Source organism: Trifolium pratense, linkage group LG6 (genome assembly GCF_020283565.1).
Source record: "Trifolium pratense cultivar HEN17-A07 linkage group LG6, ARS_RC_1.1, whole genome shotgun sequence".
Taxonomy (NCBI): Eukaryota; Viridiplantae; Streptophyta; class Magnoliopsida; order Fabales; family Fabaceae; genus Trifolium; species Trifolium pratense.
In genome coordinates this window covers 35,931,968-35,945,800 of record NC_060064.1, presented here as the reverse complement: position 1 = coordinate 35,945,800, position 13,833 = coordinate 35,931,968, and the positions used below count along the sequence as shown (strand labels likewise).

Genomic DNA, 13,833 nt, shown 5'->3' with positions numbered 1-13,833 from the left:
CAAATCAGATAACTTGGTCTTTTAAAAAAAATCATAAAAAATATGAAAATTTGAAAATTTCATAAACTTATAATGTCACAAGTTCTTAAATTCAAATCCTAAACATTGTCATTGCACACATTAAAATCACACACATTATAATAGTACAAAATACAAATTCAAATGAATTTTAAATATCAAACACAAATAAGTTTTAAACAAAGTATAATTGTAGTATAAAACATAAACGGAATAACAAAGTGTCTAATAAATTAATTTCAAGGAGGCATAGTTGTTTCAATAAATCTAAAAAAATAACATGACATCATAATTTCTTATAAATTGGTGTCTATAACAAAATTATATAGTTAATAAAAAAAATTATCAAGTAGTTTAATGGTTAAAATTTCACTATAAATTTTTCTCAAACTTTTTTTGTTTTTTTTGTACATGAAACATAATTAATTAAATTTAGAGTAATGGGAATGCCAATTTTAGTCCATACAATTAACCAGACTTTTTAGTAAAAAAAATAAGCCCCACTTTAACAAGTAATAAATGAGCCCACTAACCCAATTTTCCAACAAACATATTAATGCATAAGAGAATGAGCATAACCCTAAATCATACAGCCGCCGCACTTGTATCTATTCTTCTTCTTCCATATTTTTTCTTCTTTTTCTCTGGTTTTTTTTTTGCTTTTCCAAGTTCATTCTCTCTGTTTTTCTGTTTTGCTGGGTTAATGGAAAAAAACAAAGTATCAAGTGTGTTATGGTAAACATTTATTTAAGATTTTGAAGAGCAATTTTATTTAAGATTTTTCCTTGCATCTTCTCTGCTTCTCGACTTAATCTCACTTCCTTCTCGATCGTTTCTAATTTGTCTGTTTCTTTCTTCTTCTTTTTTTTTTTTTATAAAAAAAGAAATTGACGTGAAAAAAAAAAAGGAAAACAATCAAACCGCCGGTTTACAAAACCACCGGTTCGCCGGTTTATACCGGTTTTCATCGGTTCGATTGCTTACCCGGTCCACAGATCAGACCAGACCGTTTGTACCTCCGGTTCCCGGTCCGACCGGTTCGACCGGCCGGTCCGTCCGGTTTTCAAAACACTGTTTAAAAGTTAAATTTTTAAATACAAAATGCAACTATAACATTTTATTTCATTTTTTTTAATCCATACTCTACATATGAAGATAACTTCTTTAAATGATTTTTTTTCCCATTGATAACAACTACTGTATTCAGTGGCGGAACTAGAAAAAATATGGTGGATGGGCCGAAAAATAGTCAATCTATTTTCAAATTGATTTTTTTGCTCCTCTATTTTCACATGTTACAATTTTGGTACCAACAAACTATATTTTTACTTTAAAAATTGTGATTTTTGGCTATAAAGGTGATTTACTATCTCCAACATTGAATCTAAAGATGAAATATCAAATTTGAGACCAAAATTCACAATTTTTTCCCATTAAAATTCGCTAATTTTACAGCAAAAAAGTAATAAAAAATATTGAGATGAGACTAAATTGCAACAAATGTGAAAATATGGGACTTGAAAAAATTTAATATTAATTAAACATATTTTTTTATGTCATTTCATATTTACATATGCTAGTTCAACTGCTAATTTTATCTATTATTATAAATTCAATTAATTATGAACTAACATTTACACTAATACTTGAACTAATATGTGTACCGAATTACTTATAATCATCAATAATATACTATAAATTAATATTTACATTAATATTTATACATATATATATACCGGGTGACTTAAAATCATTAATAATACATTTAAATTAATATCCTACATATAAAAAAAATTATTTTTTGGGGGTGGGGGTGGGCCGTGGCCCACCTCAGCCCACCCCTAGGTCCACTCTTCATTCATTTGTCAAATTCTCTCAACGAGTCTTTATGACCTCCTCATTCCCTTTTCAATCACACAATCTCACAATCTAAACAATTTGTTGAACACTTATGGTGATGGTGAGTTGTTGACGACTATGGTGGCAGCGTGAGGAGAAGAGGTGGTTCAGCTCAAAAGCAACCACACAAGGTTCAACTGTATTGCAATAGAAGACGTCTTCATTGTGGAACATCTTCACACCATTAGTATTTATGCTGTATGTAAGAAAATTTAAAATGTGTTTTGATTTACAATTTTGTTGAATTAATGGGGAATTTTTTAGTTTGAGGTCGTACATAGAGTGACTATACTATGTTGAAGTCGTCTATTCGATTGGGAGTGGGACTTGCTTCAAATCACATATGGTTCATTTGATCTTTATTTTTAATATTATTCATCTATATATTCTAATATACACAAATATTTAAGATTTCCCTTAGAGTGTGTTTGGATGAGAGAATTTTTTGAGGTAAAATAATGTTTTGAGGGAATTCAAATAATTTGAAGTGAATTTCACTGTTTGGATGATAATTTGAAGAATTTTCAAAATGATGAAAATTTATGAAGTATTTTGTTTAAGTTAAATTTAGAGAATTTCAAAATGACACCTAAAACAAAAGAATTTGAAATTCCTTCTTCTCTATAAACTTTTAAAAATTACTAAGGCTCTGTTTGGTAAAAATAAGCTATAAGCTAGCTTATAGCTGAAAAGCTAGTTTATAGCCGATAGCTGATGGCTGGTAGCTTATAGCTGAAAAGCTAGTAGAATAAAATTAAAGTGTTTGGCAAATTTAGCTGTTGTAAGTACAAAATGACATAAAAATACATGGTTAGTGGGTAGTTTTTTTTTTTTTTTTTTATAAGTGTTAGTGGGTAGTTATTATAATTTTTAAAAAATAAATAAATAAAATTAATGAGGGTAAATATGGAATAAAATGAAAAAGTTATAAGCTATAAGCTCATACGCTACTTGAAATAGCATCTCAAAAAACGCTATAAGCTAGTTAGAGAAGCTCGTTACCAAACACTTCACATTTTTTTCAAACAAGCTTATAAGCTAGTTCAATAAGCTATAAGCTAGCTTATTGGACTTATCAAACAGTGCCTAAATGATCATAAAACCTAAAATTAGCCAAAAAATCTAAAATCAACGATAAACGCTAAATCGGCCGAATATCCAAAAAATCGGCAGAAAAAACCTAAAATCGGCCAAAATCCCAAAAATCGACTATAAACCCTAAATCGGCCGAAAACCTAAAAAATTGGCCGAAAAACCTAAAATCGGCCGAAAACCCAAAAAATCGGCCAAAAAACCAAAAATATGCCGAAAAACCCAAAGTCGACCCTAAAGCCAAAAAACTCGGCCGAAAACCTAAAATCGGCCAAAATCCAAAAAATCGATTATCAACCCAAAAAATCGGTTTAAATTGAATGTGAATAATGTCTTTAGAAAAACATCCTTAAATGTTGAAACTATGTGAAAACAAATTGGTTTAAATTACATCAAAGTAACCCTCTTTTGTGTATAAGCAAACAAAGTAACATCATCAACCATTATAATAGAATCAAGAATTTCACAAAAAAGATACAGTCATGCATAAAAAAACAATGTGCAGTGTCAGAAAACCGGGGGGCTAGCCGTTTTTTTTAATATCGAACAAATATTTGAGTTCCATACGACACCTTTTGTCATCATCTTCAAACTGTAAAACATCAACCAAAAGAGTTAAGAGTTCATGCATCAATATGAACCAATAGTTCAATTTATACATATGGCTCCTTTTGGGGAGCAAACGTACCCAACATTCCTTTACTCTGATCAACTGAAAAAGCTCGAGAGTACAATCAAATACATAATCATGTCAACTCATTGTAGGCTTAACTCAAAGTTTAAAGAGTTTACTTAACACAAAATTAGTATTCAAAATATAGACATAATTTAATACCATGTGCATAGTATATATTCAACATTCTAATTCTAACTTAATTAATAATAAAGCAAACCACTATTAAGCTAAGATGGGTTGGCAAACAAAAACAAACTAGATACACAAACATAGCACCACATTTCAAAATTGATGGACAAATTCACCAATCTCAAGATACGTTCACAACTAATTACACAAAGAGTATAACAAGTTCATAATCGATGGGACAAAGTATAAGTCACAAGGTTCAAAATGACTAAAGTGAAGAATGGTGGGAGACTTGGTTCGCCTCGTTGTAGCTATATATGACTTGAATCTAATATTTCAAACTAAATAAAAAACTGAAAGACGGACACAGGAGTAGACTTCGTGTATTAAATAATACTACTAGTAAATGAATTATTAAAAGAGGAAAATTTTATTTTTTAATTTTAATGGATTAGAGGGAGAAGTTTGGTTTTGAAATATTGTAAACCGTGAGTATCATTCCCTTACTTTCCCCTTTCGCTCTTCTTCTTCTTCATCGATTCCTCTTCTTCTTCTTTCACCATTTTTTACAATAGCAACCTGACCGCCGCCGCTACCGCGTACCTGAATCGCGACTTGACCGCCGCTGCCGCGTACCGCACAGACACGGTGTTTACACTGATTTTTGGTAAACAACCGCTAGTTTAAATTAATTACTTGAGAGATCAACTAGTAAATCTCGGGACAATTGTTCATGCATTTTGTTAAAGGAAACTTGGAAGTTTATCTTTAAAGACATCCTTATTTTATAAAAGAACAATATGTTTAATTTCTGAAACATATGTCAAATGCAATTAAAGCAAGTTCACTCGAACGAGAGAACTAATGAAAAGCAGAATTTGTAAATGCTTTAAGAAAATAAAGACTTATGAAAAGTAAATTTGCATTTAGAATGTAAAAGTTACAAAGAAAATGTAAAGGTTCACCGATTCATACATCTTTCTCGAGTAACTCGTTTCTCGCCTTAACATGGATACTTTGAGTGTTTGAGATTTTGTGTAAATGAATTGTGACCCCTACTTCGACTATACATACTTCTATTTATAGAAAACTAAGCAACGTCTACCCTAACGTTAAACTATTAAACTTCAGCCACGCGTCCTCCTGCATTTGAAATGAACCAAAGCCTTTAAACCGTTGTAACCGTCGAAGTCGAATCACACTTAAATGATAAAAAATGCTCTAAGTCCATGTCTCTTGACTACTTCGATTCATTAGCTTCCATCGAAAGATTCTTCAGTTTCGAGCTATGAAGCTTTTCCATTAGGATTCTCTTGTTCTTGAAGACATTACCCTTAACCTTCATTTAAACGATAAGAGAAAGAACCTCTCTTGTTTTTGAAGACATTAAAGACTAAGGCTACCTAAAGCCATTTCAACAGGTTTTTACAGCAATAAATGTCTTTGGAACTGGAGATTATAACATATTTTACCTTGAGCTAAAATATGGGATAACAAATTGCCCCCAAAAATGCCTATTTCGATTTGAATGACTCGAATGAAATAAGAGATTGGCATTTTTCAAAGTACCTCTATTTCCAAACGCCATTCCTTTTATTTCGATTTGATGATGTCATGGCATTTAAGAAGATAACCGTTTCACTTCTTACAAAACTGTCACGTTCTGCGTCTTTTTAAGTAGTGGGACACGCGTCAGCCTGAGAAGTTGAATCGGAACAGACAAAAAGCGCTTTTTCAGCATTTATCCTTTTTTAATTAAATTTTGTCTTAATCCAAGATTGCTTATAAATAGAACTCTGTCACTTCAGTTGAAACTTTTCCAACTTCTTCAAAAGCTTCTCACGCTCCAGAAATCTCTCACAATCTTTCTCCCAATCTTGAAACAACAAAGATTCAAAACGAATCTGAACTCACCGGATCTCTGATTGCCTTCTTCAGTTCGCATCTTTCAAGATCTCAGATCTACATCTTTTCTTCCGTTTTCCCAAGAACTCTCATGGCGTCTTCATCTAACAAGTTTCAAGTCCCTTTTGCTGGAAAATGGAGCGATTTCTCCGTTGCTGATGATGGAACGAAGTATGTTCCAGAACCCAAAGGAAGTAAAGAACATCGAGAAATCTGGGAAAGTCAGGTAATGATTCCCTTCGCTATTGATAAAAATGTTTATGCTTTTGGTGGTCCGATTCCAGATGGTATGAACTTGACTAGGGAAGTAGATGAGATATTTCCATGTCTCGAAACTTGCGAACCCAGAATCTTTGATAGCAAACCCTATAACTTTGAATATATGCTGACAAATTATAAACCCTTTCGATCCCATCCTTATTACGGAAATAGCCTTTACCTTACTTGGCTTGATCGAATAGAACAATCTTTTGGCAAATTCTGGAAAGATTATGGAATCTTTGAGTTAATACAATTTTCTAGGATAGGGCCCAAATACCAACCTGAAATGCTCATTGCTGCGATGCATTTCTTTGAAAAATCTACCAACACCTTTCACTTCAAAAGTGGTATGATGACACCCACCCTGTTCGATGTGTCAGCTATCACAGGGTTAAGACCCACTGGCAAAACTTACAGCCCTGACGATGTTAGTGATAACATCACTTTAAACTACAAAGAAAACGCCTTCTCTGCCTTTATCCTCAAACACTCAGGACCTGAGAATGAAGAAGTCTCAGATGAGGAACATGTGGCTTTTCTCACTCTATGGCTATCCCATTATGTATTTTGCTCTCGATCTCTCCAAATCGCTAGGAAATTTATACCCATGGCTGTGCAAATACATGAAGGATGCCATTTTGCCCTAGGACGCCTTCTGCTGGCAACCCTGTATGAGTCGATTGGGGAAGTTTGTGACAACCTGAAAGGTTTAGTTCCTGCCAAATCGAAATCGAAGAAAGCCGCCACAGATGGATGCTTTCAAGCTGCTGGGCCAATGTGGCTATTACAATTGTGGTTAAATGCCACCTTTGAAAAGGAACTTGGTTTGTTCATTCCCACTGAACATCATGCTTCGATAGCTAAAAGGAAAATTGAAGGCACCCGCTTGATAAGGCTTCAACCTAATCCCCTCGAACAAAACTCTCAACAGCTTTTCATGAAGTACATGAAAATTTTCTTAGCCATTGACCAATTCAAGCCTGAGCACGCTCCATTTGTGAAGAGAACCATTGGTCCCTCCTGGTTCGTCAAAGAGATACCAGTGTTGAATCCTAATGCTGAGGAGGAAATAAATGAAACCTGGACAGCATACTTAGATCCTACCATTCTGTCTATTCGAATTGGTACCCTATCTTCTGAATATGCATTAATTGGGTATCAACCGAATTTGGTCTCTAGACAGTTTGGCTTTTCGCAGCTTCGACCAAAGAGCATGTATATAAGGAAGAAGAACATCGTGCTTGGGACTACTGTGACTTCCACTTTGTATGAAAGGTACATGAAGATTAGTCGTGATAACGTTTATGGCTTCGAGCCATTTGACTTCAACCTTTCTTACTACTGTACACAAGAGTTTACCACCTGGTGGAGGCGCTATTTCGACAGCAAACACCTAGGAGATGCGGTGCTTATCTCGAGGTTGGAGAGTGGGTTTACTCGACCTCAGATAAAGAGAATCGAACAGCAAGTCAAGACTACAGGTAACTTGTCTTTATATATGCACTTTCTTTTACCAAATATTCTCATATTGTTTCGATTTAACCTTTTGCTTACGTTTCCAAGTTACCAAGAAACAAGCTGCAGAAACTGTTAAGACAGTTAAAGAACAAATAACACCAAAGGCAGTTGAAACAACCGGAGAGCCTTCTAAGGTATTTACTGAATCGAAACTTGTTTTCCTTTGAAAATTCTAAGTTAAATCTTTATTTTTCTAACCCACTTCTTCTAGGCACGTAAAAGACCAACCAACGTCCCTTCCACTGAGACTGGCCCATCGAAGAAGCCAAAACCTAACACAATAGTCGTTAGTGACGAAGAAGAGGTATAAGTTCTTCTAATTTATTTTCAAAGTTCCTCCCAACTCAAATCCATTAATTCGAATGTTTCTCATCTCAACTTCTATTTGCAGGAAGAAGAAGAACAAAGTTTCCAGAGAAAGAGGAGCCAGCCTCCTGTGATTATCGAAACAAATATCCCAGAAACTACTTCTGATGATCTTTCTAATGAAGAGAAGGAAAAGAAGATGAAAGAAAAGGAGGAAAAGAAGGAAAGGAAAGCAAAGAGGAGAGAGGAAAAGAAGAAAGAAGGAAAGAAAAGTTCAGAGGATCGAACCCGGGATAAAAAACATAAAAAGTCAAAGTCCTCAAGTGATCCCTCTGCAACCAACCTTAAAACTCCTTCGATCTCGAGTGAACAACAAGAGCCTACCCCTGAAGCTGAAGTTCAAGATGTTGCTATGCCTGATGCTACACTCAATGAAACGGACAACATGTCCCAACAAGACGTCAACCCCGAGGTACTTGAATTACTTGCATTTTCTTATTTACCATAAATAGTCATATTTCCTCATATTCGATTCTGCTTTGTAGGACATTATGTCGAACAGGTCTGTGGTGATACCTTAAAAGATAGTGAGACCACTATTTCTGAAAAAATCATACCACAGCCTATTCAAGATCAACCAGAGCATCCTATATCTGCAGAAACTGATACTAAGACCTCCCCTTTCAAAGAATGGAACGAAAATCCAACAGTCGAGGTCAATGCTGATGAAACTTCCTCAGAGGAAGAAGACTTTGATTCTGAAGCCATAAAGGAAGCAGAGGCTGGTGGATCAGAATTGCTACCTGAAACCTCGACATCGAAATTGTCAGCCAGCCTAGGGCTCGCTGAAGAAGAATTCATTTCCTTGCAGATTCATGATCCTGAGGCTGCGTTGAAACTCCTGATTTCTAAAACAACTACTGATCCTGTGAGTTCGAGTGGACCCAACAATTCGACTGCTTCAGACTCAGAAATCAATTCCTCTGTTCGACAAGACTCTCTGATTTCAAAGCTATATACTGATTTCATCAATGGAGACATCTTGGCATCAGTTGAGGAGCACCCTGCTAATGCTTTTAAACATAAATCCTTTTTGAACAAGTTGCACAACCCTCAAACTGATCTCGAAACCTTGGGGAAAGTCATCCAGCTCGAATCGATTTTAGACCAGTTTGCTACTACGGTGCAAAGCCTAAAACGCAACTCTCAGAAACTTGTTGGTCAGCAGGCTGCTTATGATGCATTATTCGAGAAGGCCATGGCTGCTCAATCGAAAGTTGACCAAATGAAGGCACAAGTTCAGCAACCAGGCCTTGGGATTCAAGAATGTACCAACAATATTTCTCAGTGGGAGGCGGAGATAGAGTCTCTTCGAGCCGAGATTGCTGATCGAGAGAAAAAGATTCTCGAAGAGAAAGCAAAGCGCACAAAGATTGAAGAAGCTGTTGCTGCTACCACTCAAGAATCTATCCGCGAAGCTGCGAAGGAAGGTATTTCTCACTTCAGTGCTGCCACTGTGATCAAAGAAGAGATCAAGTCTCTCGAAGATGCAATCAAGATCCAGACTGTCGAAGTTGGCCTTATCAAGGACCATTATGCTGATTTCAAATCCAAGTGTTTGTCTTAGATTTTCTTTTTATGTTTTTAAATTCTCGAACAATTATCTGGTTTTATTTCTCTTTGGTTTGTACCTTTGACAATTGCCTTTTATGGCACCTTTACTTCGTTTATGCCATTTCAATTTCGTTTCGAATTATTTATTCTGTGCTAATATCAACTTCTAAAAGCGTTGGTTTATATTTTTTCAAATACTTACCATTTATATTCAATGTTCGCTTTTCTGAAGTCAATTCTTCTATTTCATACGCACCATTCGAAAATACTTGTATTATTTTAAAAGGTCCTTCCCAATTTGGAGACCACTTGCCTAAAACTCTGTCTTTTTTGTCCATAGGCAAAATAACTTTCCAAACTAAATTCCCCACGTCAAAGGTTTTTGATTTAACCTTCTTATTATAGGCCTTTGCTACTCTTTCTTTTTGTCTACTTAAAGTATCAAGCGCTCTTAGCCTTTCTTCGTCTAAATCAACCAATTCATCAAACATCATACTCCAATAGTGATCAGTTGGTATCTCCATTTGCCTTTGAGTTCTGATAGATTGCAAATAAATTTCTACTGGTAACACAGCATCATGACCATATGTTAATCGAAATGGAGTAGAATTTGTTGATTCTTTAGGGGAATTTCTACATGCCCATAAGACTTGATTTAAAGTCTTGTTCCAATTTCTTGGCTTTTGAGCAATATGTTTTCTTATTAATCCAATAATAATTTTATTGGCAGCTTCTACTTGACCATTTGCTTGTGCATAATAAGGTGTCGAAGTCAAAAGTTTAAACCCTGTTTGTCTGGCGAATTCTTGCATCTTTCGACCAGTAAACACTGAACCTTGATCAGTTGTGATGGTTTCAGGAATTCCAAACCTATAAATAATGTGGTTTTGGATAAAACTTATAACTTCTTCTTGATCAACGTTAGGCAGGGGTATAGCCTCGATCCATTTGGTAAAATAATCAACACCAACTATTATGTATTTTTGATTTTTTGATGATGCTGGTTTGATTTCACCAATTAAATCCAATGCCCAACCTCTAAATGGCCAAGGTTTTATTATCGAATGTAATTCACTTGCAGGTACATGTTGGATTCCTGCATGTTTTTGACATTCTTGACAACCTTTAGCAAAATCTATGCAATCTTTTAACATAGATGGCCAGTACATGCCTTGTCGAACTAAAAGCCATTTCATCTTATGGCCGGATTGGTGAGAACCGCAAGCCCCACTATGAACATCAGATATTGCTATGTAGGCCTCATTCTCACTAAGGCATTTCAACAGTACTCCTTCGAGGGTCTTTTTAAACAATTCATTACCAATGATCACATAATTTGATGCCCTATATTTGATCTTTCGAGGAGCACTCCCGATTGGATTTTCCAAATATTCTACAATTGGTTTTCTCCAATCACCATCTATTAAATTGTCAATGACCAAAATTTGGAGTTCATCATAATTCATTTCTTTTTTTTGATTATTTATGTCATTTGGTGACATCTCTGCCCCCTCAAGTTTTGGTATTGACAATTCCAATTGCATTGGCTCATTAGCAATCAATTTTTCTTTGATTTCTATTAATTGTTCTAGCTTTTCTTTGGACACTTTGTATCCTGAAGCAATCTGGGCTAAGTCATTTGCTTCTTGATTCTCTATTCGAGGAACATGTTCTATGTCAATCGAATCGAAACGTTTTAGTAACGCATTTGCTATGACAAAATAACGAATCAAATGCTCTTTGATACATTTGTATTCTTTTGTCAGTTGTTTCAAAACTAGTTCTGAATCACCTTTTATTTTAATGTCTTTTGCCCCCAGGCTTAATAATATTTCTAATCCTGCTATCAAAGCCTCATATTCAGCTTCATTGTTCGAACAAATACCATTAATCCTGTATTTGAACTTAGTAGGAATTTTTAGTGGGGAAATTATCAAAATACCTATTCCAGTACCATGTTGATGTCTAGACCCATCGAAATACAAAGTCCATGGTTCTAGAGCAATGTAATTTTGAGGTGATTCAATTGCTGAATGATCAACAATGAAATCAGCCACTATTTGGCCTTTAATTGCTTTCAAAGGCTTGTATGAAAGTGAATATTCAGAAAGAGCTAAAGCCCATCTCCCAATTCGACTATGTAAAATTGGTTTTAGCAACATATGTTTAATAACATCATAATGAGAATAAACATAAACATCAATAGGCTTTATATAATGCTTCAATTTCATACAAGAAAAGTACAAACAAAGACAAAGCTTTTCAATACTACTATATCTAGTTTCAACATCATTAAGGACTCTACTTAGATAATAAATGGCCTTTTCTTCGCCATTTTCGTCCTCTTGGGCTAACATACTACCTAATGTGGTATCAGATGCTGAAATATACAACTTCATAAACTTATTTCTAATTGGTGGCATCAGAGTTGGAGGATTAGACAAATATCTTTTGATTGCATCGAATGCTTCTTGCTGATCCTGCCCCCAAGTAAAAACATCCTCTTTCTTGAGTCGAAGCAATGGTGAAAAAGCTTGGGCTTTACCACTTAGATTCGAAATGAATCTTCTCAGAAAGTTGATTTTTCCCAACAAGGATTGAAGTTGCTTTTTGTTTGTTGGAGGGTTAGTCTCCAAAATCGCTTTTGTCTTGTTTTGGTTTATCTCAATGCCTTTTTTATGCACCACAAACCCAAGGAAATCTCCTGCATGCACACAAAAAGCACATTTCAATGGATTCATTTTCAATCCATATTTTCTCATTCTTTCGAATGACTTTTTTAAACAAACCAAATGATCATTTTGTGATGATGATTTAACAATAATATCATCAATATATACTTGCATAAAAGTATCTATGAAATCATGGAAAATTGAGTTCATTGCTCTTTGGTATGTGGCTCCAGCATTTTTCAATCCAAATGGCATTACAACCCATTCATAGGTACCCAAAGCCCCTGGGCATCGAAAAGCTGTTTTTGCCACATCTTCCTCAGCGATAAAAATTTGGTTATATCCAGAATACCCATCTAACATGCTAAGATATTCGAAACCTGCTGCTGAATCTATTAACATTTCTGCTACAGGCATCGAATATTCATCTTTAGGGGTAGCATTATTTAAATCCCTAAAATCTATACATATTCTAAGCGAACCATTTTTCTTAATGACAGGAACTATATTTGCTAACCATTCGACATACCTGGCAGTCCGGATGAACTTGCTTCTCAGCAGCCTTTCAATTTCCTCCTTGATCTTAGATAGGATTTCTGGTGCGAATCTTCTTGGTGATTGTTTAACTGGTTTCTTGTCTGGTCGAATGGGTAATCTGTGTTCGACCAAATTTCTGTCTAAACCTGGCATTTCATTGTAATCCCAAGCGAAACAATCTTTGAACTCTTTAAGGAGTTCGACCAGTTTATCACGCAGGTCCTTTGGGATATTGGCACTTATGTACGTTGGCCTTTTGATAGAGCCATCTCCAATATCTATTTCTTCCAAAGGATCTTGGGCCTGCATCTTTTGACTGGAACTGGAAGGATCTTTCTCAAATCCTAATGGTTCTTCATCATAGATGCAGTCCATTTTTTGAATCATTGGCAATAATTTGCCATTTTCACAATGGTTGGCTTCGATAGCCATATTTTCTTGCAGCATTGTGGCTTCTAAAGCCATCTTTATCTTGTTTTCGGCCATATAAGCCGAAATCTTGGCCCAAGCATTGGGCTTAGTCATCGTAGTATTCTTCAAGGTCCCACCCAGTTGGGCGGACTTTGCCTTCATCCACATGTGGACCTTCGTCTATCTCCTCTCTCTCCCAAATGAATCCATGAGTTGGATCCAATTTGACAGAATGGTAGACATTATCAGCAGGGGCATAGGCATATCCCTGTTCAGTGCATGGCGATATATTCGCCAATTTCTTATCAAATGAATGCTTGGTTATGTGGTGTGTCTCAGCCCTAAAATAACTTTGATCAGCTTCGATATTTTCTACCACACCATCATCTCTCTAAATACTCACTCTCTGATGGAGAGTCGAAGGCACTGCTCCAACACCATGTATCCACTCCCTTCCTAGAAGCAGATTATAATTGGCCTTCGATGCTACAACCAAAAACAAAGTTGGCCTAACAGTGCTGCCAACTGCCACATCGACTTGAATTGCCCCCAGCGAGAAACCAGTCTCACCTTCGTAATTCGAAAGAACGATGTTGTGAGGGTGCAAGTCAGTAGAGAATTTACCAATCTTGGTAATCATGAATTCTGGCATCAAGTTTACTGCTGCTCCTCCATCAATCAACACTTTGTTGACTCCCACATTGTTTACTTTGGCCTGAATAAAGAGGGGTTTCAAATGATTCTTCATTCCCTCAGTTGGCCTCTCAAAATTGGCCATCTGTTCCTCTAAGCAGC

The 13,833-nt window shown here is 35.6% G+C and overlaps 1 protein-coding gene across 1 annotated transcript; it reads left to right on the top strand.

Annotated features, from left to right (window-relative positions):
* The first annotated feature begins 8,216 nt into the window (after window positions 1–8,216).
* On the top strand, window positions 8,217–9,431 carry LOC123892183. The gene is made up of 2 exons (XM_045942001.1): window positions 8,217–8,276; window positions 8,367–9,431. Exons 1-2 carry the CDS (start codon window positions 8,217–8,219, stop codon window positions 9,429–9,431), a joined length of 1,125 nt encoding a protein of 374 aa, XP_045797957.1.
* Window positions 9,432–13,833: the final 4,402 nt, after the last annotated feature.

Coding starts and splice junctions, on each gene's coding strand:
- LOC123892183 (XM_045942001.1), top strand. CDS start 8,217: ATGCCTGATGCTACACTCAATGAAACGGACAACATGTCCCAACAAGAC. Junction 8,277..8,366: donor AACAAGACGTCAACCCCGAG/GTACTTGAATTA, acceptor TATGTCGAACAG/GTCTGTGGTGATACCTTAAA.